Source organism: Struthio camelus, chromosome 3 (assembly GCF_040807025.1).
Source record: "Struthio camelus isolate bStrCam1 chromosome 3, bStrCam1.hap1, whole genome shotgun sequence".
Taxonomy (NCBI): domain Eukaryota; kingdom Metazoa; phylum Chordata; class Aves; order Struthioniformes; family Struthionidae; genus Struthio; species Struthio camelus.
The window spans coordinates 87,804,918-87,828,850 of record NC_090944.1 but is presented as its reverse complement, the minus strand read 5'-3'; the positions used below and the strand labels follow the sequence as shown (position 1 = coordinate 87,828,850).

The window sequence follows — 23,933 nt, the reverse complement described above, 5'->3', positions numbered from 1 at the left end:
GAGTCTTTAATTATCCTGAAATTCTGAAGAAAAACTCAAGAACTGCCAAAAGTTTCTATGAGAAGCTCTAAAAACTGCTGTAATAAATTCCCTGAGCATTAAATGTGTGGCATGAAGTGTGCATAAATTATTTACCTAGGACCAAATGTTAATTTTGCATGCATGAGAAGTTTAAGCTGGTTTGGTTATGTTGTTACGTGCTTTTTTTTGTTCTTCAGTAAACTGAAATAAATAAATTTGACTATGGTAATATTCTGTGATAGACTAGAGATATGAAGTAATATCTCTGTATGTTTAATTAATACAAAACTACTAGAAAGCATGCAGTCACATTTAAAGCTAAATATGTTCAGTGACAAACAGATATTTTCTCATTAGCTAAAAATTGTTCATGCTGAATTAGAAAAGAAGAGTGAGAACTCTCACCTATGAAAATGATTGCCAGTCCATAACATACTTGTGCTCACTATTTTTATGGATTTTTTGCAAATGCCTGACACACCGCCTTACCATCCTACTGTGGCACTAATTCCTTGTTAACTTTTCTTTCTTTCTGGTCTTTCAGGGGGAAGAGATTTATTTTCTTGAATATCTCATTAGCTTTTAGGAAAATATATATTCTGTATTATATTCAGAAACATCTTATGATTATGGTTTTAGGTATCATATACATTTCTTCAGAGAATGGAAGCTTTGTCTCTGAGTATTCCTCCGTGTAGGAGGGTGTAATTGAGTCCTTCAGTGGTGATATGGCACTAGATTTTTAGTATTCAGTGGTTGTATGGACTAGATTTTTAGTATTCATTCTTCATGTGAATTGGTACACAGTGAGCAAGTTCATTAATACTTCTCTGTCCCACTATGCTATGCGAAGCAGACTTCTGTCATTCTTTTATAATCATTTTGAATTTTTCCTACAGAAATGGTGTAATTGGTGAAAGCCCCATTTGCAGAAAAGGCAGAGAAGCTGTTTGCCTCCCTGCCACCTCCTAGCCATGGCTGTGAGAGTGAGTGAGGAAAGGGAGATGGTCAAGGCTGCTGAGTGGATTCAAACACTGGCTGCCCAAGTACCCATGGGTGGTAGCTGGCAGCACAGACGGATCACAGCAGCCTTTTGGGCTTGCTGTTCTTCATTTGAATCAAAAAACCTTTCTGCACGCTTTCTGGACTGTTATCAAAAGAACCTTTAGGATTTATCTCAATGAGTGTTAATTTTGTTATTAAACTGTAGTGCTTTCCATCTTTTGAAACTTTATAGCTGCTTTTCTCATCCTCTGACAGTTCTCATCCTCTGACAGTTCACATGTACACCATTCACTAGCTTTAGCACAGCAGGAAGGAGTAAAATCTTAGCAGTCATGTGTTGTACATAATACTTAAAAGCCTAAAAGATATGCTCAGAAATTGCAGCTTCAGGCAGTACTTCGCTAAAACAAATTAGTTGATTTCTAGTAGTGAGAAGGGAAACTGTCACAGCCACTGTGGTCTTCCTGATATTGCAGCTTCTAAAGCCTAAAAGTGACAGCTCCAAATCTAGCGTAATTTAAATACTAAGACAAACAGTATCCTTTTGTTGATTGGGGAGTTAGGGGAGAGAACTCTCTCAAAAAAAACAAATTCTGAAAACTAATAGTAGTCATTTCCTAGTCCCAGAGTGTTGATGATGGGTTAAAATGTTCTGAATCTTTTTTTTGAACGTTATGTATTGTGACTTAAGAGGCTGCCAAATGAACACTGAGACATGGATGGATTGTATTTTCTATTCATTATTCACAATAAATCTACTTGTCCAAGTAAAAATGTTGGAAAATGACATTTGCGTTCCGGATGATGAGAGAAGCCAAGCCTGTTCGTACCACGGAGGAATTCTTTTGAAGAAATTATGTAAATGCTTGACAAAAGTCAGGGAAACTTTTGATGAGCTTCAACCCAAATGCCAATTAAATGTCAAAACACATCTGCATTTTATATATTTTAATAATATTTTCTGTTTGTGAATATGCACACCTTGACATGGCTGGCTGGCTCATCCTTTTTTGTTTTTTCCCTGTTTCCTCTCAACAGTACAAAGACTTTTGACAAGTTGCTTGCAAAAGCTTAGAGTCAGTGAATAGCGTTGACTTTTTGAAAAGTGATACAGTTTCATGGGCGATCACAGTACATAGATATTGTCAGTTAAATGCACAATAATACATAGTGGAAATTGAAAGGGGATGCTAGTGGCATGTTGCCAGAGCCTCCATAGTGGAAAGCATAGTTTATGAGTCAGTCAACTCGTGGTTGAACAAAGCTACTTTTTCCTCTAAATGTTCATATACATGAGTAATTAAGTTTATTTCTAAAAAGAAAATTATATCAGATAGTGCAGCAACTGCAGAAGCGTTTCATTTGGAGCACTGTATCCAAACATAATTATTTTAGTACTGTAACTTGGATATTTCTTTATCTGTGTTACATGTTATACAATATCAAAAATTATTCTTACAGAGTGAATCAAACACTCAGTTTACTAGCTTGGCAGGGCAGTACTCTGGATCAGGATTAAATCACAAATTTCCAAGCTAATACTATCTGAAAGTGCTGTGTAAGTAGTGCTTATAAATTGTAATGGGAAAAGCTAGCATTTTTCTCTAGTAATACTTTCAGGCTTCAGAAAGAGCAAACTCTAAAGGAAGCAGTCCCTCAAACAAACCAGTGGTTTAATCACAACAGTTTCATGACAATATTTAAAAAGGAAGGATAAAAAAGTGCATTTTGGGCTGTCTGCATTTGAATTTGTGACAAAAATTGTCAGTGGGTTGTAAAACTGTTGTAACCTGTCTGGTAAAGTAAAGACTGAAATCATCTCAGAATTAGAGCTTTTGCTTTTTATTGGTTTTTTACTTTTTCATAGCTGGAAGGGCACAATGTCTTCTCCAATCTGAGCTCCAGTGAATATGAGCAAGTCCTTGAGATCATCCGCAAAGCCATCATTGCCACAGACCTTGCCCTGTATTTTGGAAATAGAAAACAGCTTGAAGAGCTGCATCAAACGGGAGCGTTAAACCTTAAGAACCAAGCACATAGGTAAAGCAGCAAACTACTATTAGTTCTTGAGGTTATTAGTCCTAGAGAAGAAAAAAACAAAAGCCAGCAAACTTATTTTTGCACAAGACAACAAAGAATTGAAATAAAATTAAAATCTTCTGTGTACATAGTAATTTTGTTACATGCAGAGTTTCTAAGACTAGTTATATATAAAATGCCAGGTATATAGTAGTAATTGACAGTGTTTTGTATTTGCATGCCATTGCCTTGAGATTTCACTTGCACAATTCACTAGCAGTGTATTGGTGCAGGACAGTTAGATGGTGGGGGAAATAAAATGTAAAATGTAGTAATTCATTTTATTTTTTATTTCAATATTTTTATAATTCTCTAAACACACTTTTCTGAAATGTTAATACTGACTGGAAGTCACTTCCACATCATCTAGAGAAGTAGTTATTTCTAATTTCTGTGTAGGACAGAATTCTGGTTAGATCTCAACCTTTGTGTGTTAAGATAGCTCCTAGTTTAAAAACTATGCTACATATGCATATATTCATGCATACATGTCTTTGTCCATGTGCACCCTGGATGAGAGGTGTCTCGTAACAGTGTTCATTAGAGTGCTCATACAGCCCTATCATACTCCTCGTAGAGCTTCTTAACTGGAAAGTGGATCCTGTCTTTGCAATAATGCAGATAAAAAATCGGAGAAGTAGGAAAGTATTAAGTCATAATTCTGATTTCTCCAAACAGAGCTTTGGTACTAGGATCTTCTTTACTTTTCTGAGGAGTTTTATGGTTTCTGCTGATGGTATTGAATAATTTATCACAACCCTGTACAAAGGGCTGTTATTAGAAGCTTATTTCACAGTATGGAGCTGAAGAAATTTATTAGACTTGAATAAACCTTAAAATCTTAAAGACACAGAATTACAGTAGGTTCTGTTAATCCTAGAATGAAATTAACCAGAAAATCTTAAATTTAGACTTTATAAACATTGTGTAGGATATGCAGTAGTACACAGCTATTTAGTGTATGACTGAATGTTTTCATCTGTTTACCCTCAGGATATTTTCAGTGCAAAACCGTGTGCCTCATGATTGGAAATCAGTTTGTAATGTAGTTAAAGAATCCAAGACTTAAAGAATCCAAGACTTAAAATTGATACGTATACAACAATTTAATGTTATTTCTTTTCTAGAGATCGAGTTATTGGTCTGATGATGACCGCTTGTGATTTGTGTTCTGTAACAAAGTTGTGGCCAGTTACCAGACTGACAGCCAATGATATATATGCAGAGTTTTGGGCTGAGGTATGTGCGTTTCTTTTATTTACTCTGTTTTTACAAATGGAAGTATCCAGCAAGAGGAAAACAGCAATAGAACAATTTGCAATAGGGATCTTAACATGTTTGTTTTAAAGACTGTTCATTGGTGCATGCACGAACTGTTTTGTTAATTGCTTTGAAATCCTTCAAAGAGCCAGGTTAGCTTCCTGATTTGCAGGCAGTGTTTTTTCTGCATATTAAAGACAGATTTAGAAAGCATGTCCTAATATAAAGTGACTAAGCAGCAGAACATGTAAGAATCTGTAGGATTTTTTGGGTCGGTAACAGTAATTTTATGAAGGTTCTATTTGTATTCTAGAAATGCAAAACATGAAACCAGCTTCCAGGCAATTGCCTTAAAATGCACACTTCTAAAGCTTCAGTACGCGTTCAGGAAATGCTAAAGCAAATATGACAAATCTTAACATTGTTCCGATCCTGGCTTTTAAATCTTCTTTGTGAGCCAGCTGAACAACTGGGTCCTAAAGAGAGAGAGCTGACCATTTATCTGTGGAATAACTCTCAGTTTAAGATTACTGAGAATCCAAACATGGCGTTGAGATGTGCTGTGTGATCATGTCCATACATAAAGATGCAATCTCTGGTATGTCCTGTGCTGAGGAATAAATGATCTGTTTATTTGATTGTGAAGATGAAAGAAAGACCGCTTTGTGGACATAAGGAATAAATTCTAAGGGTGTTGTCTGGGGTTGAATTCTGCAGTTTCGGAACATATGTAGTATTTTCAGAACTGGTATTGCACATGGGTATGTAGGCTGTGATTCTTTTCTGTTATGTGCCCAGTGGAAGTCTGCAGAATTCAGTGGACTTATTTCTGGTTTATATAGGTACAAAATTGAAATCAGGCCTACAGAGTTGATGTAACATGCATATAACATGGAGATTTGTCCTACCTGTTGCATGTTTTTTATTAAATTTAAAATATGTATGGCTTACTTTTTTTGTTGTTGTTGTTGCATTTAAATGATCTTACATGCTTAATTATGAACAGCTCAGACCACAATAAAATGTTTGAAAATTGCAAACTTTATGAACTCAAAGATCTAGTTCAGTAGTTGTTTTATAAAAATGTCAGCACTGAAAAGTGAGTGTTCTTACAAGTGATGTAATGGCGATATGTTAATGTGCCTCACTGATTGCATACTCAATTTGTTGTAAAAAGACCTTTTTTTTTTTTTTTTTTTTAACTGCCAGTCTTGTGAACTCAGTGTAGAAGGAAGGATCAAGCTGATTTTTTTTTCCTTCTCAACAACAGCAAAGATAGAATTATGGGCAGAATTGAGCATGCCAAATTTTAACTTGTTTTGTAATCCAAGGATGAGTTAATAATATTGGTTCTTATAAAACATTAATACTTAATGGCACAAATTTACATTAGAAATTATTGACTGAAATTGAAATCTGTAACTGATATTTTACTGAATCCCTTTTAAGAAGAGGTTATCTGACAGATGTGAGGAGTTGGATTTGTTTGCAGTGCAGTCAAAATAGCTCACAGATCTAACTGCAGGTCTAAATGTTTCTCTAAAATAGAAGACTGGGGACAGATACAGAGAAAATCCTAGGAAGGCTAAATAGAAAGCTATGTAGAAAGTTTAGATTGCATGTCACTGTAGAAATTGTTAACTAATTGGGGGAAAAAAGTAAACTCTGGAAAAGTTGTAACTTTGATTAGATTGAATGACTGTATTACAGTTTAAATACAGGGAAAAAAGTTGCTTCCATTTTCTACTTGAGTTCATAATCTTAATATGCTGAGTAAGTTACTAGAGGATTTTTGTAATAAGTTTTCAATATATAATTATTAAAACAATAAACGACTATAGAGCAATTTGCAGCAATTTCGCACTACATCAATGTTGACTTTTTTTTTTATTGAATGAAGCGTAATGTTTTCAGCAAAGTTGTACCTCTTGGTATGACTTCATCATAAACCTTTCCCACAGTGCTACAACTTGAGCAAAATAATGCCTTTGCTGATCGATTATATAGGATTGCAGCCTTGTAAAAGATTTATCTGTTGTAATTTTTTGTGAGATATGAGAAACTAGATATTTGTTAAAACGCTTTATGCAGTATTTTTTGAAGAGACTTACAATAAGCCGCTCTATTTCTGTATCTGTACTCTTAAGTACGATACAAACTTCTTGATTTAGAATTTCCACTTTCAGTTTGTTTTTGATCACAGTCATCAACTATGGAGATAAATACACTATTTTTTACAGTATACCTTATCTAGTAATGCATCACGTGCATGTTGCCACATACCTTCTTCTTTCAAAGTAGAATGATGAACATAATTCTGAGTTTTATTCCAAGACACTTCATACTACGTTAAGCAGAGAACTTAAAATTATATGAATTAAATGTGCATTAAATGGTGCAATGGTGAGGGTTTGATCACTGAGACTGGCTGTAGACAGTCTTGACCAATCAACAGCAGTACTTCAAGCAAGTGGGAAAAAAATAAATTTTACTTGCAGGAGGCACATAAAAATTGGTCACAGTTCCTAAATAAGAATCCGCTGAATTTCTGTGCTGAGAGTTCTTACAGGTTTCTTTTTTATCAGTTGGGGAAGGAGGCCAATCCTCTTGCTTCTTTTGAAGATAAAACGTCTGACAAGCTAGACAGTGAAAAGATGCAGTGATTCTAACCTCTCTAACTACGTGATGAGGCAAATATGGAGCATGAGAACAAAGCACAAACAGATATTAATTCAGAAGTAACTTTGTGATTGCATCTCTTGTTGATTAGCCACAGCAGCGCCATAGTAATAGGTGATGTTGAGGCCAAATATGCAGGAGGGAATTAACTTCAGGAAGCCTTCATATTTTCTGAGCCCGAGGTATTTTTGAAGCTGACGAGTAGAAAGACCGTTGTTAACTACTCAGCTCACACCAGGATTAATTTATTATATTGTAAACTTAAGGTGGCAAAACCCTTCCGTGGAAGAGAATATTGGCACTTGGAATTTGACTTGACACGATCTCATAAGAAAGGTGTGATAAATTATCTTCTGGAGGTGCCTTTGCTGACTGTAGAGGAAACCTAGAAAACTAACTTAGACAACTCTCCTCCTCCTTTTCCCCAGGGTGATGAAATGAAGAAAACGGGTATTCAGCCTATTCCTATGATGGACAGAGACAAGAAGGATGAAGTCCCTCAGGGTCAAGTATGAACTCTCTTTGTAAAATGATACATGTTTTATAGTGTTAATAAAACATGTATATAAAAACTTTTGTATATATTATATATATTATTGACTATTGCATTTGATGTTAGGATTTGTGTGTGCCCTGCTGAATTCTAGGCTCTGCATGCAAATTAGAGCTGATCTTCTTAGGCAGCAGTGGAAAACTTTTTTTCTAAGACATTACTGAAACAACAACATGCTATTTGCTGCTGCCCTGAAATACTGTATAACATAGCTCTGCTTCCTGTAACAGAACAACACTGTGATTCTGTGAAGACTTCAGGAATGGTTTAAATATGATAAAATGTTCCCAATGTGAAAGCATCATGCAGTTTCAATAAGAAAAGCGAAATCTGTCTTCTGGTTAGACTTAATGCTGATCATATATTAGTGCTTTTACAGCTATTTATATCTTATTACCATTCTTATTTCCTTCCTCCTAAGCAAATATTCTGTGAGTGGTGACAGGCCTCTGGCAAAGTTGTATTTTTTTGAAAACCCACGTGTCTTTTGGAAACAGTCTGTTCCCTCTTGTATGATAAATGGTTGGATAAGGTGATATAAATACTTAGTAATGGCAGTCTCTCCTTTCATCCATACAATCAAATAAAATATTGAAGAAGTATTGAGAAAACAAATGACTAAATTTCTGAAAAGTTGTGGAGTCGTGAATACCAAGCACAGATTTGAAAAGACAGATGTCACTCATCTGGCGTATGGTCAAGTATTTAATATGTCATGACATTATAATGTGCAAATTAATTCAGGTGAGCTTTGGCATTGGGTGCTAGCATGTGGGTTAAAGACTACATGTAAGATAAATCCACAGCAAAAGATTAAATGCGGTTTCTGGTTAGGTAACAAAGGATGTGAAGTCTTTTGTCAAATATTTTTAAAGCAGTTTTGCTGTGGGTTTGGTCTGGGTGGTTGTTGAAGTAATCTGCAAAGGGATCTTTGCAGTGATTCTCAATGATCATTTTATGAAGGATGGAGAGCTGCCAAGGACAACTTTTGTTCGCATATTAAGGACTCCAGTGCAAAACGTAAAGCTGGCATGGTACTCATGCTCCTCCTCTTTTCCCAGATAACATGAAGTAGTTTGGGGGACACTGCTATCAGATGACTTGTCTGGCAGACACATCTGCCACATGACTGAAAAACTGTCGTGAGCAGCTGGGGGTGAACAGGTCCTTCAAACCTTTTCTGAAAATGGGATCAAGGATCAGCCTGCCTTGGAGACAGGCCATAGGATAACACAGGAGACTAGCTGCCCGTGGTCAAATTCAGACCTCAGTGCTGGCCATTGACTTTCTCTGCAGCCCTTTACAGGCTGTGTGGTCTTGATAAGGTGTTGTGTAAAGGAGCGTTATTGTGGAATGTAGATGTCTTGGGAAAGTTTTAAGGCATTGCTAAAATAATAGTGTTAGTAAAGTACTGTGGAAGAATGCAAAAAACAGCAACTCAGCACTGTAGCAGCATGGAGAACCTCACAGATCCCTGGCTCTCTCCTGTATTCACAGGCCTCTGAACTGTGATTCACAGGTTTTTCTGCAGGTCTCATGAAGGAGATCTAGCAGGAATAATATCTAGTGTGTCCTAATAGAAGTGCAATGAAAGTCACCTATTTCATTCTTCATACTTGTAACTCTAGCTAAACCCAGTCATGTGCAATTCTGAGGAGTGTCATCAACACTTTTTCTACTTAGCAAGGGACTACTTGCACTCCTAGATGCAAGTTTTCACTGTTTTGTCCTGAATGCAAATTGAACTGCCTCACCTGTTCCTGGCTAAAATATTTACATGCAGATTTTGAAATATTTGTGTTTTTAGGCCAGTACTACTTCATTAGTATTTTGGGTAACTACAGCCATTGCTTTTTCATATTCCCGAAGATAGTAATGTGAAGAGATATAAGCATTAAAGAGTAAATTTCTAAAAGCCTCAATTGTCTGTTTTAGAAACTTTTTAAAACTGTTTGTGTATTGATTTTCCTTTGCAAAACCGTGCAGCAAAATATGCAGCAATTAGTGCTGTTTTCTGCTTTTCCTAGGGAAAAATGATTTATAAACATAAATTCAAGAAGAAAAAGGTCTTTGAATTAACTGTTCTGAATAAACATGCTAACTAGTTCTTCTTCTGACTAGCAGGACAAAGAAAAAAGTAAATTCCATTTTCTACTTATATACATACATACATATATTTATATATAAGATTTTTTTTTTTTTTGCTTTCAGTGACCTCTGAAACCTAACATGGCGGTAGCTAGCAAAAAGCACTTAATGAGCTCTGAAATAAAAGGCAGTATTTAAAAACATAGGAAGTACCAAAAATGTTTGTAGATTAAGCATTCTATTTAAGAGGGACTATAGAAATTTTTATATTCTGAAACATATTAATCACAGTATGCTATATCACATTTTTAGCATAAAATTCATCATTCTTGTAAGGAATTAGCAGTGAAATTATTGCATGCAAATATCTAGTATGAGCCTAACAAGAGGAGAAACATTTTTCTGCACTTGTTTTATTTTTCCACAGGCTGTTTTAGTTATCTTTGAACATCTTCAAAAGTACACAGTATTACAGTTCGTATTGTTCTTAGCATATGTGAAAGAATTGTTAATGGGGTGAAAGTACAGATCTAAGAAATATGCTTTCCTCCCCTTTAAACCTTACTGAGCATTGTTTGAAGTACTGCCCTCATCAGGTTCTCTTTCACTTTGTTCTCTGTTCTGTGCTTCTTAATACTATTACAGTAAGATAGTAAGCAAAGTAGAAGGGGAAGAAACTAACTTCAGGAGTCTAGTTTTAGCTGTGATATCTCACAACAATGTTACGGCAAAATGTAAGATTTAGGACATACATAGTTCTGTATATATATTTAGGATGTATGTAGTTCTGTCTTTCCTGTATAGACGTGGAATAATTCAATGAAGTATTATCATACATTTCCTTAGGCTCAAAAAAAACGTATTAATGGGCTTGGGATCCTGTATTTTTATGTGGATTTTAGTTATAGCATTAATACCTTAAATGACAGTGGTGCTTAGGAAATGAGGATATGCATAAAAATGTAACATCTGGGAAAAAAGTCCTGCTTCAGTTATTATCTTTGATAATAGTTTGCGCTTAGGTCTTCCTCTGACTTGGGTAGCTGGATCAGTTGGTCTCTGTAGTGATTTGCAGCCTTTGTAGCCCAGCTCATTTAAGTGTCTTAATTTGTCTCTTCCTGCTGTGGAGTCTGTGCTGAGGATTTATTCTAACTCAGTCGAGATCCCATCAGCCTCTTTTCTGCCTCTCTTTGGAGAAGTTAAGCAGGTGCCCTGAGAAAGGAGGCAGTGCTGCAAAGGTGTTTTCTGCCTTACCTTCCACTGGACCTGTGAATGCCTCTCACCCTCAACAGACAACTGAGAAAAGTTGTGAATGACTGGAACGTGTGAACTGTTTCTCCTCTCTCCCTTCATTACTCAGGCTGGCTTGACTTGCTTATCAAATGGGCTTTCAGGTCACTGCATGATTTTGGTACTTGTACTTTCTTCATAAGTTCTAAAATTCTTACTTCTGAAAGAAATTGCTGCCATCTTTTCAACTGTGCATCCTAAACACTAATTACGTTTGAGAGGTGGATCTTTAACTTTCAGACAGAAACAATTTAAATAAGAAATCACTCGTAACGTTGCAGTCCTTGCTGCCCGAGAGAAACTTTTTTATTTTCAGTCTAAGCATTTTAACTTAGAAGTTTTCAAGGCCTGAAGGAACACATTTTATTGTAAATACTGGGCAGGATATTTGGAATATGTTTTAAGTGAGTTTAATTTCGTCAAAATCTTTCGTGTTTTACCGTACATCACACTTTCAGACTAAGCAGGAACGTCTACAATGTGACTGTGCCTAACATCTCCTTTATAATTTATGATAGGAATGCAGCAATCTGCTGTTTTACAGTGAAATAAAATAGCCCCCTTAAAAAAAACAAACAACACATAGGATGAAAACAAAACACACTGTGCAAAATAGCAAACTTTTTTGTGGTGGACAAATACCCCTCCTGTTTGCTGCCTTGCCTCATGGCCAGCTGTTGTTCCTTGCTGTTAGTTGCCTCATATATACTTTAACTCAGATTGCTGGTTTCTCAGGTCAGAAACTTTGACTTACATTTTTAAAGTACAAAATGAACCTCTTTACAGAGCAATATGAGAGCAGTATTGATAAGGGTGAGAGCAACAGTTGCTCTCTGATTTCTGAATAAGTGCCAGCGTTCAAATAGTTAAAAAGACTTTTATTAAATCCTTTTATCATGGTGCAACAGACGGGATTTCAATAAGATGCATTTAAAACCATCTGAAGAAAAAGAGACCATGATGCGCTTGTATGGTTATCATGAGAGTCTGGCATAAATGGACAATGTTATAACAGGTCTGAATTTAACCTGTCATCCTTGGTTATATATAAGTGACATTTTCCAAAAATTCCATCTTGTGTCATGACAGTTCAGCTGTTAACATGGTAGCTGTCATAGAACCCTTAGCCTAGATTAATCAGACATCATTAACAAAGTGTTGATTTTACTTTTCTGAATAGATTTGTATGATAATGTTAAATATATGTCACTGCCACTTACATGAGAAGAAATAGCAAAAACAAGTATTGGTCACAGTGAACACTTTTTTGAAATTTTCCAAAGGTGCAAAGCCCTTAGCGTCTCAAGTAGTTGAGCTGTTCCAGAAGACATCAGGCAAATCCAGAATCTGACCATCTTTTGCAAATGCTGCAGAACCATCCTTTTTTTTTTTTTTTTTTCCTGAAATGTCTTTTCTATCAAAGAGTGATGGAAATGTTGGTAAAAGTGGCTCTGCCATCTCACCTAACTTCCCACTAGTAGTGCTACCAAAAATCCAGATGGATCCCAAGCCAAGCAAATCAACTGAATTATAAAAGGCCCTGTAGTAAGTCTTACCTGAAGCAGACGTGTTCAATCATAAGAGAGAGACACTTAAGCAACTTGTAATTGGCAGAGATTTTGCTGTTGCACTTTGTTTTGAAGTTTTCAGATATTAGGATGATGTGCAGAAGTACAAGGTACTAAAATAAGTAGTAATTAAATAAGTAGTCAAGTAGCTTTTAGCTAGTAAGCTATCAGCTTTCAGCACTGTATTTTGGCTCTACGTAACTACTTTCTTTCATTGCTGTTTTTCATAGGTTGGGTTCTACAATGCTGTAGCCATTCCATGTTATACTACACTTGCACAGATCTTTCCTCCAACTGGGCCACTACTCCGAGCATGCAGGTGAGTAAATGGACAGAGTCTTGGGTAATGCGTGCTAGGTGGCCCTGCTTGAGCAGGCGGGTTGGACTAGATGATCTCCAGGGGTCCCTTCCGATCTCAACCATTCTGATTCTGTGAAGTGTATGGGTTTTTGCATAGCACATAGCTTGGTTAAGGAAAAGAAACCTGCTTCACAAGTCTGTCTGGAAATATAGACCTTTAATTTTAGAAATTGCATGTAGATAAACAGGTATACATCTCATTGTTAATCTATCGAGAAACCCAGAGGCAATAACTACGGGCTGGGATTGTCCGACACAGCTCTCCAGACACATCTGATTAAGTTGTGTTTAATGCCAAAAGCGTTTAGAGAGAAACAGGCACAGTTATTAGGTATTCCTACCTAGGCTAGTTCAGTGCAATTTCCCTTTGTATCCGTTTACCTCAATATTGTTCTCACAACTAAGATTGGCTAGAAAGCAAGAATTCTGTTCCATTAAAAATGCTGTGGTTTTGGCATGTGGTTTTATTTCATGTCAGAACATTTGTATTAAAAAGCAGAGAAAGAGCGAGCCCCCGTTTAGAATAGTCAGTAACTGGGCACACAAGAGTAGTACTACTAGGATATGTGCAAGACAGATTTAATTTTGTCCTTCCAATCACTAAGAGTTTAGCTTGGGATCTTCTGCGGGAGAGAAGTGTCCTTAACCAATTGGCTACTTCTGCGCTGGAATGATGGTGGAGCTGGAGCTCTTTCTAGGTAGCTCTGGCCAATAATTATATCCTGTAGCTTAGTGATCTTCCCTGGCAAAACATCTGTTGAAAACAGTAGGGTTCGGTAAAATGCTGGCAATCTTCAGTCATATCCAGGGAATAGTTAAGAGACCTGTTTTTCCATGCTCTTACTAAGTTCAATCTCTCTCTCTAAGATCTCTCTTTCTCTCCCTCCTTCCCTCCCTCCCTCCCTCTCTCTCTCTCTCCCTCCCTCTCTCTCTCTCTCTCTCTCTCTCTCTCTCTCTCTCTCTCTCTCTGTTGTGGCCCTAAATTTTGTCTTACACTGCGATTTTTCTTTATCTTGTATGGCAGCTCCACTTACTCTGTCACTTTCCTGACCTTTTGGGCTAAAGGATCTGTGTGAAATAGCAGAAGGATGTCCACTGTATACAAACATTGTGAAATTTTCAACTTCCTTTAGTTTCTGGATAGTACTGGGACAGACTTGTCCTCACACATAAAAACTCACAGTTCATCCCTACCTCCACCTTAATCTGTTCTCTTTTTCCTCCTGCCTAAACAAGAAAACATTCTGTCCCTCTCAGAATTTTTAAATTCTCAGAAATCCAGCGTGTCCTTGTCGTCTGCTCCTCTGCATATTGAGGTGAGGCCATCAATCACTTGATTGTTAATCCAGCAGCTAACCCTACTTCACTTTCACCAGGTGGCCTTATCTCTTAACATATTTTAGCATTTGGAGTAATTGCCACTTGAAGATCTTAAATCAAGGCTGAATATACAGCTATAAGAACTGTGATAGGTAAAAGAGATACGGGTTCAATGCATAGTTAGTGTGGTGAAATTCCCAATGCCAGTCTTTTTCCAGGCAGTCAGGCTAGATGATCCTTGCAGTAGTGTCTTTTGTTCTTAGAAGTTTTGAAAATAACAACTTTCGGTAAATAATGGGCAATAATTTATTATCCTAAATTACATAATATAGAAGTATTCATAAGGGCATATGTTAGTAGTTCCATCAGTTACAATACAGCATTAAACTCTTCTTTAGTTTTAAAATGCTGCAGAGTATTATCATAATGATATCAAAGTCCAAATCCTGTTTTGGAATTCAGAGTTACAGTACTGGGTAGGAATGTGTACTCCCTTGAGCAATGCTGACTTAATACATACTTGTTGATAGTTTGATCATAAGTATTTGAATAATGTGTACTCTGACAAATAAAGAAGAGTTGCTTTCAGTGCAAATTCAGAGAACATGAAGTAAACTCTAGAACTATGTGTAAACCTTTTGATCTTTACAAGGCCAGGAGTCATACAACTGCTTAGCGGAGAGGTAGTCTGAGATCTTGAAAGTTCTCTAACTGCTGTATTTGTAATTCTTGCTTGAAGGCATGGTGCTGGACGGTTTATCAGGTGTAGTGATGGCTGAAAGCGAAATGTTGGTTATTTGGTCCATGTAACTGGAACACAGGTTGTGCGTTGCCTAACCACGTTTTCATTCAGAAAGAGTTTCATGCTATTTATATAGACTATAACATCATCTGTAATACCAAGCATTAGAAGTGCAGTAATGTTCATCATGAGTGTTTCCAGTTGCTTGTTTCTATGTAAGCTAATGAATTTTATCAAAAAACTTTAAGTATGTGACAATTCTGAATCTTTTCGTATTAAGTATTTGTCAACATCTGGATGCAGTTTTGTTCCCAAAATTGGTATCTGTATGATTTTAATATGAAAATGTCTTGCAGAGTCAGTATGATTAGTGATCTCATTGTGTATGTCAGGAAAGTGGTATTACTAGTACCATCAAATGAGAGGTCTTAAAAATGGTTTTGCACTTAACTTTAGAAGTGTTTGCATAAGCGTGCCAGTATCTTTGGTAGGAAGTTTAGCATCGTTATTCCCCTTAACGGGGACTGAGGCTTGGAGAGGCTGGGCTGAGTGCTTAAGGCTGCATAACATCTCTTTCAGGAGCAGGGTTCTGGGAAGTCCTGTATCTTTTGATTTCTAGCCACCTATCCAAATGAGGCTTATTTCAAAAGTAGCTTGTAATACTTGATGTCCCATTTTTCAGTACTCAACTAAGGAGATTGAAAGTTGATTTGTAGGGAACCGAGCACCCACATACATGCACACTCTTGATGGAGGGTGCATCATAATTCTGACGAGCAAGCACAAGCATCTTTTCAAGAGGGGCTTTCTCTGCAAAGGGTGGGATGTCTGAAGTAATATCAGTCAGGCTCCTACCAAAGATCATATGAGTGTTTTCTGTTCTGTGAATTATGGTTAGTGTTTGGAATTGCAGATATTATACTTCTGAAAGCTGCACCAGCATAATCTCCAAACTAGGCACAACTCTGTACATCTCCCTACCCTGCTCTTCTGCGTCGTTGCAATCTAAATTTAGGGAATGCGCAACTGGTGCATGCATGTGTGAATGGAAGTTTAAGATCTCCATAACTCTGAAGAGCTTCCTGAAAAACTATACCCTCATGAAAGGTCCTCTGATGTGCAGTTTGATAGTTTCAGAGCTTAGCAGCTCTACCTTGAAATTACCCTTTGCAGACTCACCTGAAACTGTCTGTTAGACCAAGTTGAGGAGGAAGCGTTGCGAGATGTGTTCAGATTTGGAGATGCTGACTACAGAACACAGATCTAACTTCAACTCCCTAATTATCAAAATATGCATGTTTTTGCAGGGTTTGAGTTACTCCAGAGTGTTTTAAATGGTTGAGCTACATGGGTTTTTTGAGCGGTAAATGGTGTTCAATGTGATGAGAGGCATGAAGCCTCATTCTTACTCAGTATTGGCTCAACTGTTGACTGAACTGATTTTGATATCACCCCCTACACCAGTAGTGCTCGTTCTTGGAACGCAGTGTTTAAGCTGCTGTGTCCTTGAGCTGTTTGGAACACAGACACCAGCTGCAAATAATAGCAACAGAAGCAGCCAAGGCAGCATGTCAGCATCAAGTCTTTTATTTTGAGAACTTCCGGATATTTCTTCCAGTCAGTTAGGAGCCAGGGCCTCTTTGGGAGCACAAAGGCAAATGAATCATATGATCTGCACCTTAAAGAAAAGGTGAAGAGTATCAGTCACTAATTTCCCTGAAGTAAGGTAGTAATTTATTCCACATTTTTAAATGCTCTCTTACCTACAATGTGTTTATTTTCTTATTGAGAAAATCTTTCAATATGTTACATATTCTCTGTAGACCAAAACTACCATCCACCTGTGCAATAGTGTCTAGGATAAGTTCGATGGGTGTTTTGTAGCCTCCTTACTCAGGAGGCATGCCAAAGTGGCAGATCTGTTCTGAGAGTAAAAAAAATCTTTTTTTTTCTTTTAGTTCAGACCAAATATTCTTAAACAATTTTCCGTGTACTTTCAGGTCTCTGAATTCTTGCTGAAATGGATACAATTTAAGAATATTTTGGCTGCGTTTCTCCTGTTATTTTCCCAGTTTCTGGAAAGGGACCTAGAAATAGTAACAGTTCATTTTTTCTCATCCTCTGTGCCTGGTTGTACTAGCTGAGATTCAGCACCATGTTAACTCTGGCTACATGACTCTAGTTGGCCCTGAGCACTGCCAGAACAAGTTTCTATCTGCCTTCAAAAAACGATGTAGATGTTCCCCTAGAGGGCACCAGCTTCCTTTGGTAGACTCCATCAAATCCATCCTTACCCCATCCCTAGAAATTGCAACGTTTTCTCGTCTTACCTGTTTTCTGTGCTTCCAGCTCATTTATTTGCTGGTTTTATCAACTGTTTCAGCAAAGCTGTGACACACAAATCAGGGGAGCTCTGCCACATAAATTCAGATGTAATGCGACACATAGCATGTAAGACCATAGTAGTTTTACCATCTGTTTTGTTTTAAGACATCTAAGAATCATTGTGTTAGTGACTAGGTATTTGATTGTATGAAGTTAACTGTTGAGCTTGCTTGCTTTCTCTCTGTGTTTGAAAACTGAATGCTAGATTTGGGCCATATGTTGTTGTATGGCCCTCAACTGGATATCATCAACATAGATGTCCAAGTCACTGGAGGGATATGAGTATACACCAAGTCAGATTATGGGTCTGTATTCCCTTCATTCAAATCATTATAATGTTACCAGCTTAATATCTCAACATTTTCTGATTTATGAACCAAAATTTGGACTTGAGTGTTGACCAGACTGAGAGACAATGAAAAAATTTTATATTCAGGAAGAGATAATCTTTTGCTGTAGTAGACTGATCATGCGATCACCACATGAGTTGATGCTATGATGTTGGCATGCAGCATTTTATTTATATTTTATATGTCAGGCAGCCCATGTGCAGAAGTTTCAGGAGGATTTACGCACTTCTGTGGTTTCCAGTGAAGGAAGTTTCCTGCAAAAGTACTGGTCTCTGTGGTGATTTTGTAAAGGGCCAAATAACGCTATTGTAAAATCCTTGATATCCTAAGTGAGGAAGGCTGCTTCTCTCCAGACTGCTGTTTCATATTCTCTGCAGACGTGGCTCTTGGGTCATGATAGGGTTTTCTCTGCAACCATGAGGGCTAGAAATATTTTAAATGGAAGCAGGTTCTAGACTCTTGCTCCAGCAGTGGCTAATTCTGAGACATGTGCCATATGCCATAGGCATATGCCATATGCGCATATACCATAGGCTTATTTATATATAGCCAGCATGTGTACTAGCCAACAAGAATTACAAAATGTGTCAACTGCAAGGTAAAAGATGAAATAATACAATGAGAATAAAAACTTGACTGCATACCCAGTGTTTATATACAGCATAAAGCTACATCTCTAGAAGTCTAATACAGCAGACAATATTATTAGAAGCGGTCTCAGTAAACTTATGAATAGTGCTTTACCTCTTGACTCTTTTGCATCACCAGGGACAATCTCAGCCAATGGGAGAAGGTGACAAGAGGAGAAGAGGCCTCTATATGGATTTCCTCACAGTCCCTTGCTCCCGGGACCTCCGATTCACTTCCTGTGAAGATTGATGACTGAACAGCAGCAACAGTTTGTTTTAACCCTAAAAGCATCCCTTCTTTGTTTTGGGGGTTGTTTAGTTTTGTTCCGTTTTATTTTTATTTGAAGAAGGAAAAAGAAGAGCTACAAATGCTAACTAGGAAGCAGATCTGCCTAGGAAGGTAACACCCATGGGGTTACCTCAGCTCATGACTCTGGCAGCCAATCTCCTGACCTAACCAGTGACACAACATGAACAGAGGGAAAATGACAACCCGGATGGTTTGGAATCAGCTAGCGAAAGAGAACTTCTGACTTGTGAATATGAAGGACTGGCCTTCTCTCATGGGCTACAATGCTGAGGCCTTAATTTAAAACTGATGGGGGGAAAAAATCTTAGGGGGTACTTCTAAATTGTATCTTTCTAGTAAGGGTTTCAATGGTACTTTTATTATACTGTACTGTGGCTGGCTTTAACACCAGTGTCACTTGGGAGTTCTTGGCTATAAATAGAACAATATACCCATTGCTGTTGTGAATGTTTGTGTGATCTACTTGTAATCAGTTTGAACTCTAGCAGAATCCCTGGAAACTATAATTCTTGTTTGGATTACAGCGAATTCTCTTGCTGTAAACTAAAGGAAAACCAATATTCAAGTTCTTCATTAAGCTCCATGGTGCGAATTGTCACTTGCAAGATAAATGTTGAAAGAACTAGTTATGGGGCTTTGTTCTTCAGAACTATTTAGAAACCCAGACAACTCTTCCCTTTAAACACTGAAAGTGCTGGATATTTATCTCCGATAAGGAGAGATGTAGGCATAGTTTCAGGTTGGAGTTTTTGTATCCATAGTGGCAGAAGTATCGGACTAAAATTTGAATGTGACAGCAAAGATTTCCTTGCCTAGCTCACCAGTAAGTAAAGTCATTGTGCTTATTTCTACCTGCTGAGTTGTATTTTAAAAGGTATTAAGAGACATACATAAAGTATGTTATCTGCTGGGAACAGGAGCCGTGTCAGAAAAGTTAGGTCTAATAAGAGGGACTCTGGAACTATCACAATAAATCAAAAATGTTTTTGCGCTGACTAGCTTTTGTGTTGCACAGTAACACTGCATGCCTTCTACTGCTCTTCTCCTCATCCCGAGACAAGTAAAATTAAAGAACTTCTCCCTTTTTCCTTTTGTTTTTTTTCCCCATATTTGAGAAAAATGTTCAGACTTAGAACTATCTTTTTCAATGAAAGAATAACTGACTAAGAGAAAAAAGTACTCTAAAATACTGTGTTTACAGTTCTGTGCTGGCTTAGCCATCAGTCTTACAAATTTACGCACAGAATTTAAGACCTTACATTTAATGCCACTCTTTTGACTTTAGTGCAATTGTACAGAGTACGTTTCAACAACACTTAATTTGCCTTTCTCTAAAAATACTGAAAAAAAATTCATACTGATCTGAACAATAGTTGAAAACACACTGTCTTTGCATAACTTTTCACATACCGCCTATACTGCATTATATACTTTTTCACAGATAGTAGCCTTAGTGGTTCCGTGATAACATGGCCATTTGTGTAACTGCAACCAATAATAGTGGTGACTTAAAGACAGAATCCAGGTTCTATTTTTCCATGTCACATCTTGTTCAGCTGTATTGCTCTAATAAGCATACCATCTTGTGGTTTCATTTAAATGACTTGAACTCTTGAGTTTTGCCTTCTGTTATGGTCGAGCACATACCAATATCTGTTTGTACGTATGTACAGTATGTGATATATAATCACATAATGTATAAATGCACCTAAGCCTTTGCAATACATAGAATCTCAAAGGTTGAGAGTTCAATATTAAGTTACCTTATTTGTGTCGTACAGCTTACCCAACAGCAGCCCCACAATTCTTTTCAGTTTGCTTTGCTACTTCTAAGTGCAGAAATTCATCGTTAGCCATAATAAGCTATTTTGGAATGAAAAAAATTATAAGAAAACAATTACACCAAAGTAGGTGGAACAGTATCTCATCCTGTGTCCTCTGCTTTGCTCCTGAGCAGGTCAGATTTAGTTCAGGTGCAACCTTTCAGCTGCAAACTATTTAAGACACAGTCCATAGTGTCCTCCGTGTACTTGGAAAGTATCCAAATCTATGGTGACTACAAAAATAAGCTTTGGAATTCAGATACCAACAGAAAACTTTTCCTTCATGGCTTGAGTATATTTGTTGTTATTCTCCATCCTCCTAGAATACTGATCTTACCAGGGTTGCAAAAATATTTCTTGTTACGCTGTATCTGTGTTACGGAAAATGTTTAATTAATCCTTTAGTCATTGACAGTTCTGATAAGTACTAACACAGAACAGATTTCCCTAACCCTTACCAAATTGTCAATAAGATGTTCTGTTAATTTCTGAAGACAATCAGGTATTGTTCCTGATACAGAACTATCCCAACCATTTAAAATGTATAGTTGCTATAGTATGGTGTCCATTAGAAGTAAAAACTGAAGTTCCAGTGATTGAGTTTGGTTTGTTTTTCTGGTGTATAAAAGGAGAAAAGTCATAATAAAAAGTTACTACCTTTTAGTTGCCAGCTAAACCAACAAAAATAGCCATAACAGGCTATATTTTTTAAGTAAATTCAGTCTGTCTTGCCACTTACAGAGTGATAAGACACTGTAAATTTTTTGGCAGAAACAAACTTAAATGAGCACTTCCATAGTCGAAACCACCAAACATTAAAACTTTGAAGCCACATTTGAATTTCATGACTCAAGATATGCTGAGATTTAATTGTCCAGAGTTCTGGACTTGTACTCACCAAGTAGAGCAGTAAGACATCTGGCTTATCAAGTTACACTGCCAAATGCTATTCCTCCTTTTGTTTTTATCCTGCTAAAATTGATGTTGCAGAGAATGCATAAGAATGCATAAAAAAACCTAACAGACCTTTTTTTCCTTGAAGAACTAGACTTTAGACTTTAGACTTCTAGGACAACATTATTTTTATTGGAATTCCAATTGCTTTTCCCTTCTAAGCCCAGTAAAGAAAAAAGCCATTTGAAGCCATATCTGAGAGTTTCTAATGTATTATGAAACAATACCTGAAAGATATGCATTGAGAAAAATAGGTGACATAGCCTCTGAGATGTTGCATATGTTATAGTAGCACTGACAGAAGCTCCATTGTTCACTATGAATTCTTTAAGGTAGTACAACATTCTTCTGTAATGATTCCACTTGTGGCAGTACTATTTTTATAAATCATCAGTTAATTATTTCATTAGAGAAATGCAATAGTTTTTTTTAAGGTTTTTTAGTGGGAGTGTATGCTAAAACATATTTACATTGGAGGGGACATGCAGTGTGAAATTTATCTTTTTGTGTGGCACAGACTTCTTTCAAAATGTGTTTAAACTTAGGGCAATGTGATCAATTGCTTTACATTTAGACCACTTAGTGTTAAAATTATAGGGATAGCATATAGCACTATTCATGTTAAAGAAAAAAATGCAGAGGTTGTTAGACACTCAAAATAATTTTGACCCGCTTGAAATAATGCATTTGCCTAAAACACTGTGATATATTAACAGTTCTGTGAAGTGGTACAACCCTTGTCATCTAAACAGAGGAAGTGACTTTCTGCACACTATTGCAATGAAGTTCATGTTCAAACTTTAGGTTATATATCCCAATCTAGCAAAGGCACATCACAGCTATTCTATTCTGCTTTCTGACCAAAAACTGTGCTCGATTGTAATACGGGTGTATACTCTGTCAAAAAACCTGAAATAGTGGACTGCTTTCTAGAGTAGATCAAACTGATTTGTGGAGTAGATTCATATATATTCCAAATTCAGGTTGGGCTGTTATGTGAAGAAGAAAGAACTTCAAGGTAACAACATTCAACTTTACTACATTTAGTGAGCTGAAAAAATTGTTTTATATATATATATATTTACATATATATATATATGATACATAAACTATCTTTGTAAAAAAAAAAACAAATATGCAAGTGCAATAATTTAAAGAGGTCTTAACTTTGCATTTATAAATTATAAATACTGTACATGGTGTGTAATTTTTTTCATGTATTCATTTGCAGTCTTTGTATTTAAAAAACAAACCTAAACCTTTACTATTACGTTTGTACAATAGAACAGTAAGCATTTATTATGAAATAGTTAAGTTGTAAATAAATTCACAAACCAAACAGCCAGTACATATGCATATATGGGTGTCCTATTGTGAAACCTGTTTTTGCTTTTACTGCTGGCTTAAGCACAGCAAGACTACTTCTGTGGATATGTAATTATACATATAAATATATGTATGATACATAAAATATATTTAGAAATGTTCATAATTTTAATGGATATATATACATATACTTTGGTGTGAATATTACTGAATACAGAGTTTTTTTAATATTATTTTTCATGTTTATTTTTGCTGTTATTGGGCGTGAAAGTGAGGGATGGGAAATTAGTGTGTATGTATGTGTGCGCGTATGTGTTTGTATACCACAAGTAAACCACAGGAGAATGGAATCAAAATGTAATGGAGTCCTTTAAAAAGGTGGTGCCTGTTTTTCTCTGTAATTGCAGTTTACCACTTACGGTGCATTTTCCCAACATAAATTCTTTTTGTCTGTCTGTCTGTGTGTCTTTCTGTCCGTCTGACTTTGTCTGTCTCTCTGTCTGCTGTCTTCTTTTTTTAACAATGTATTTTATCATCTGTAGCAAGTTCACTTGTCATGAATTCCGAACGGATCCACTTTCCCATTTGCCCTCCTGCTATCGGAGTCCTTACCTTTTTGGTGACAAATACTTTCACACAGATCCCTGCTTTACCACTGCCAAACTGGCATGTAGCTAATGTAGGATCAGTTTGTTACCTTTTGAGAATTACTGAGCAGCATACTCAGATGCTGTACTGTACAAAAATAATCCTGCACTGATTTTTTTTTTTTTTTAACTTTTTCCACTCCAAAGGGATATAGGGCTATGACTGTTGCCAATACCCTGAAAATACAAGCTAGGTTTAGATATCTGTAAAGCAAACTTCTGAACAACTAGCAGATATTTGTAAAACAGGTGAAAAAAAAAATGAAAGAAAAACCCCTAGCACATAGGTTTGCTCCAAAGATCCCTTGCACCCTGCAAGCTCAGGAAACAGATTATTTGCTCTTTATAGCCCTCATGGTCTTCAGTGGCCCTGTGTCTTTATGGCCCTGCATGACTTGCCATTTTCAGCTGAGGCTGTGGAGCTGGGGAGCCGGGGCTGAACCCTGGCTAGGGCTGGCCTTGGCTCATGGCATTCCTAGCCCCCTACTTGTGCAAGGAACTTGGAGCACCACTAACACAGCTTGGCCATAAAGATGCTTCCAGG

The 23,933-nt window shown here is 36.8% G+C and overlaps 1 protein-coding gene across 3 annotated transcripts in view; it reads left to right on the top strand.

Annotated features, from left to right (window-relative positions):
* Window positions 1-22,975, top strand: part of PDE10A (phosphodiesterase 10A) — a 388,058-nt gene extending 365,083 nt beyond the window's left edge. For all 3 annotated transcript variants that reach the window (XM_068938929.1, XM_068938931.1, XM_009680921.2), the window contains 5 exons: window positions 2,894-3,066; window positions 4,233-4,344; window positions 7,473-7,553; window positions 12,774-12,862; window positions 18,469-22,975. In XM_068938929.1, the coding sequence (XP_068795030.1) occupies window positions 2,894-3,066; window positions 4,233-4,344; window positions 7,473-7,553; window positions 12,774-12,862; window positions 18,469-18,586 (573 nt within the window). In that variant the 3' untranslated portion in view covers window positions 18,587-22,975. The remainder of the gene's footprint in view (window positions 1-2,893; window positions 3,067-4,232; window positions 4,345-7,472; window positions 7,554-12,773; window positions 12,863-18,468) is intronic.
* Window positions 22,976-23,933: the final 958 nt, after the last annotated feature.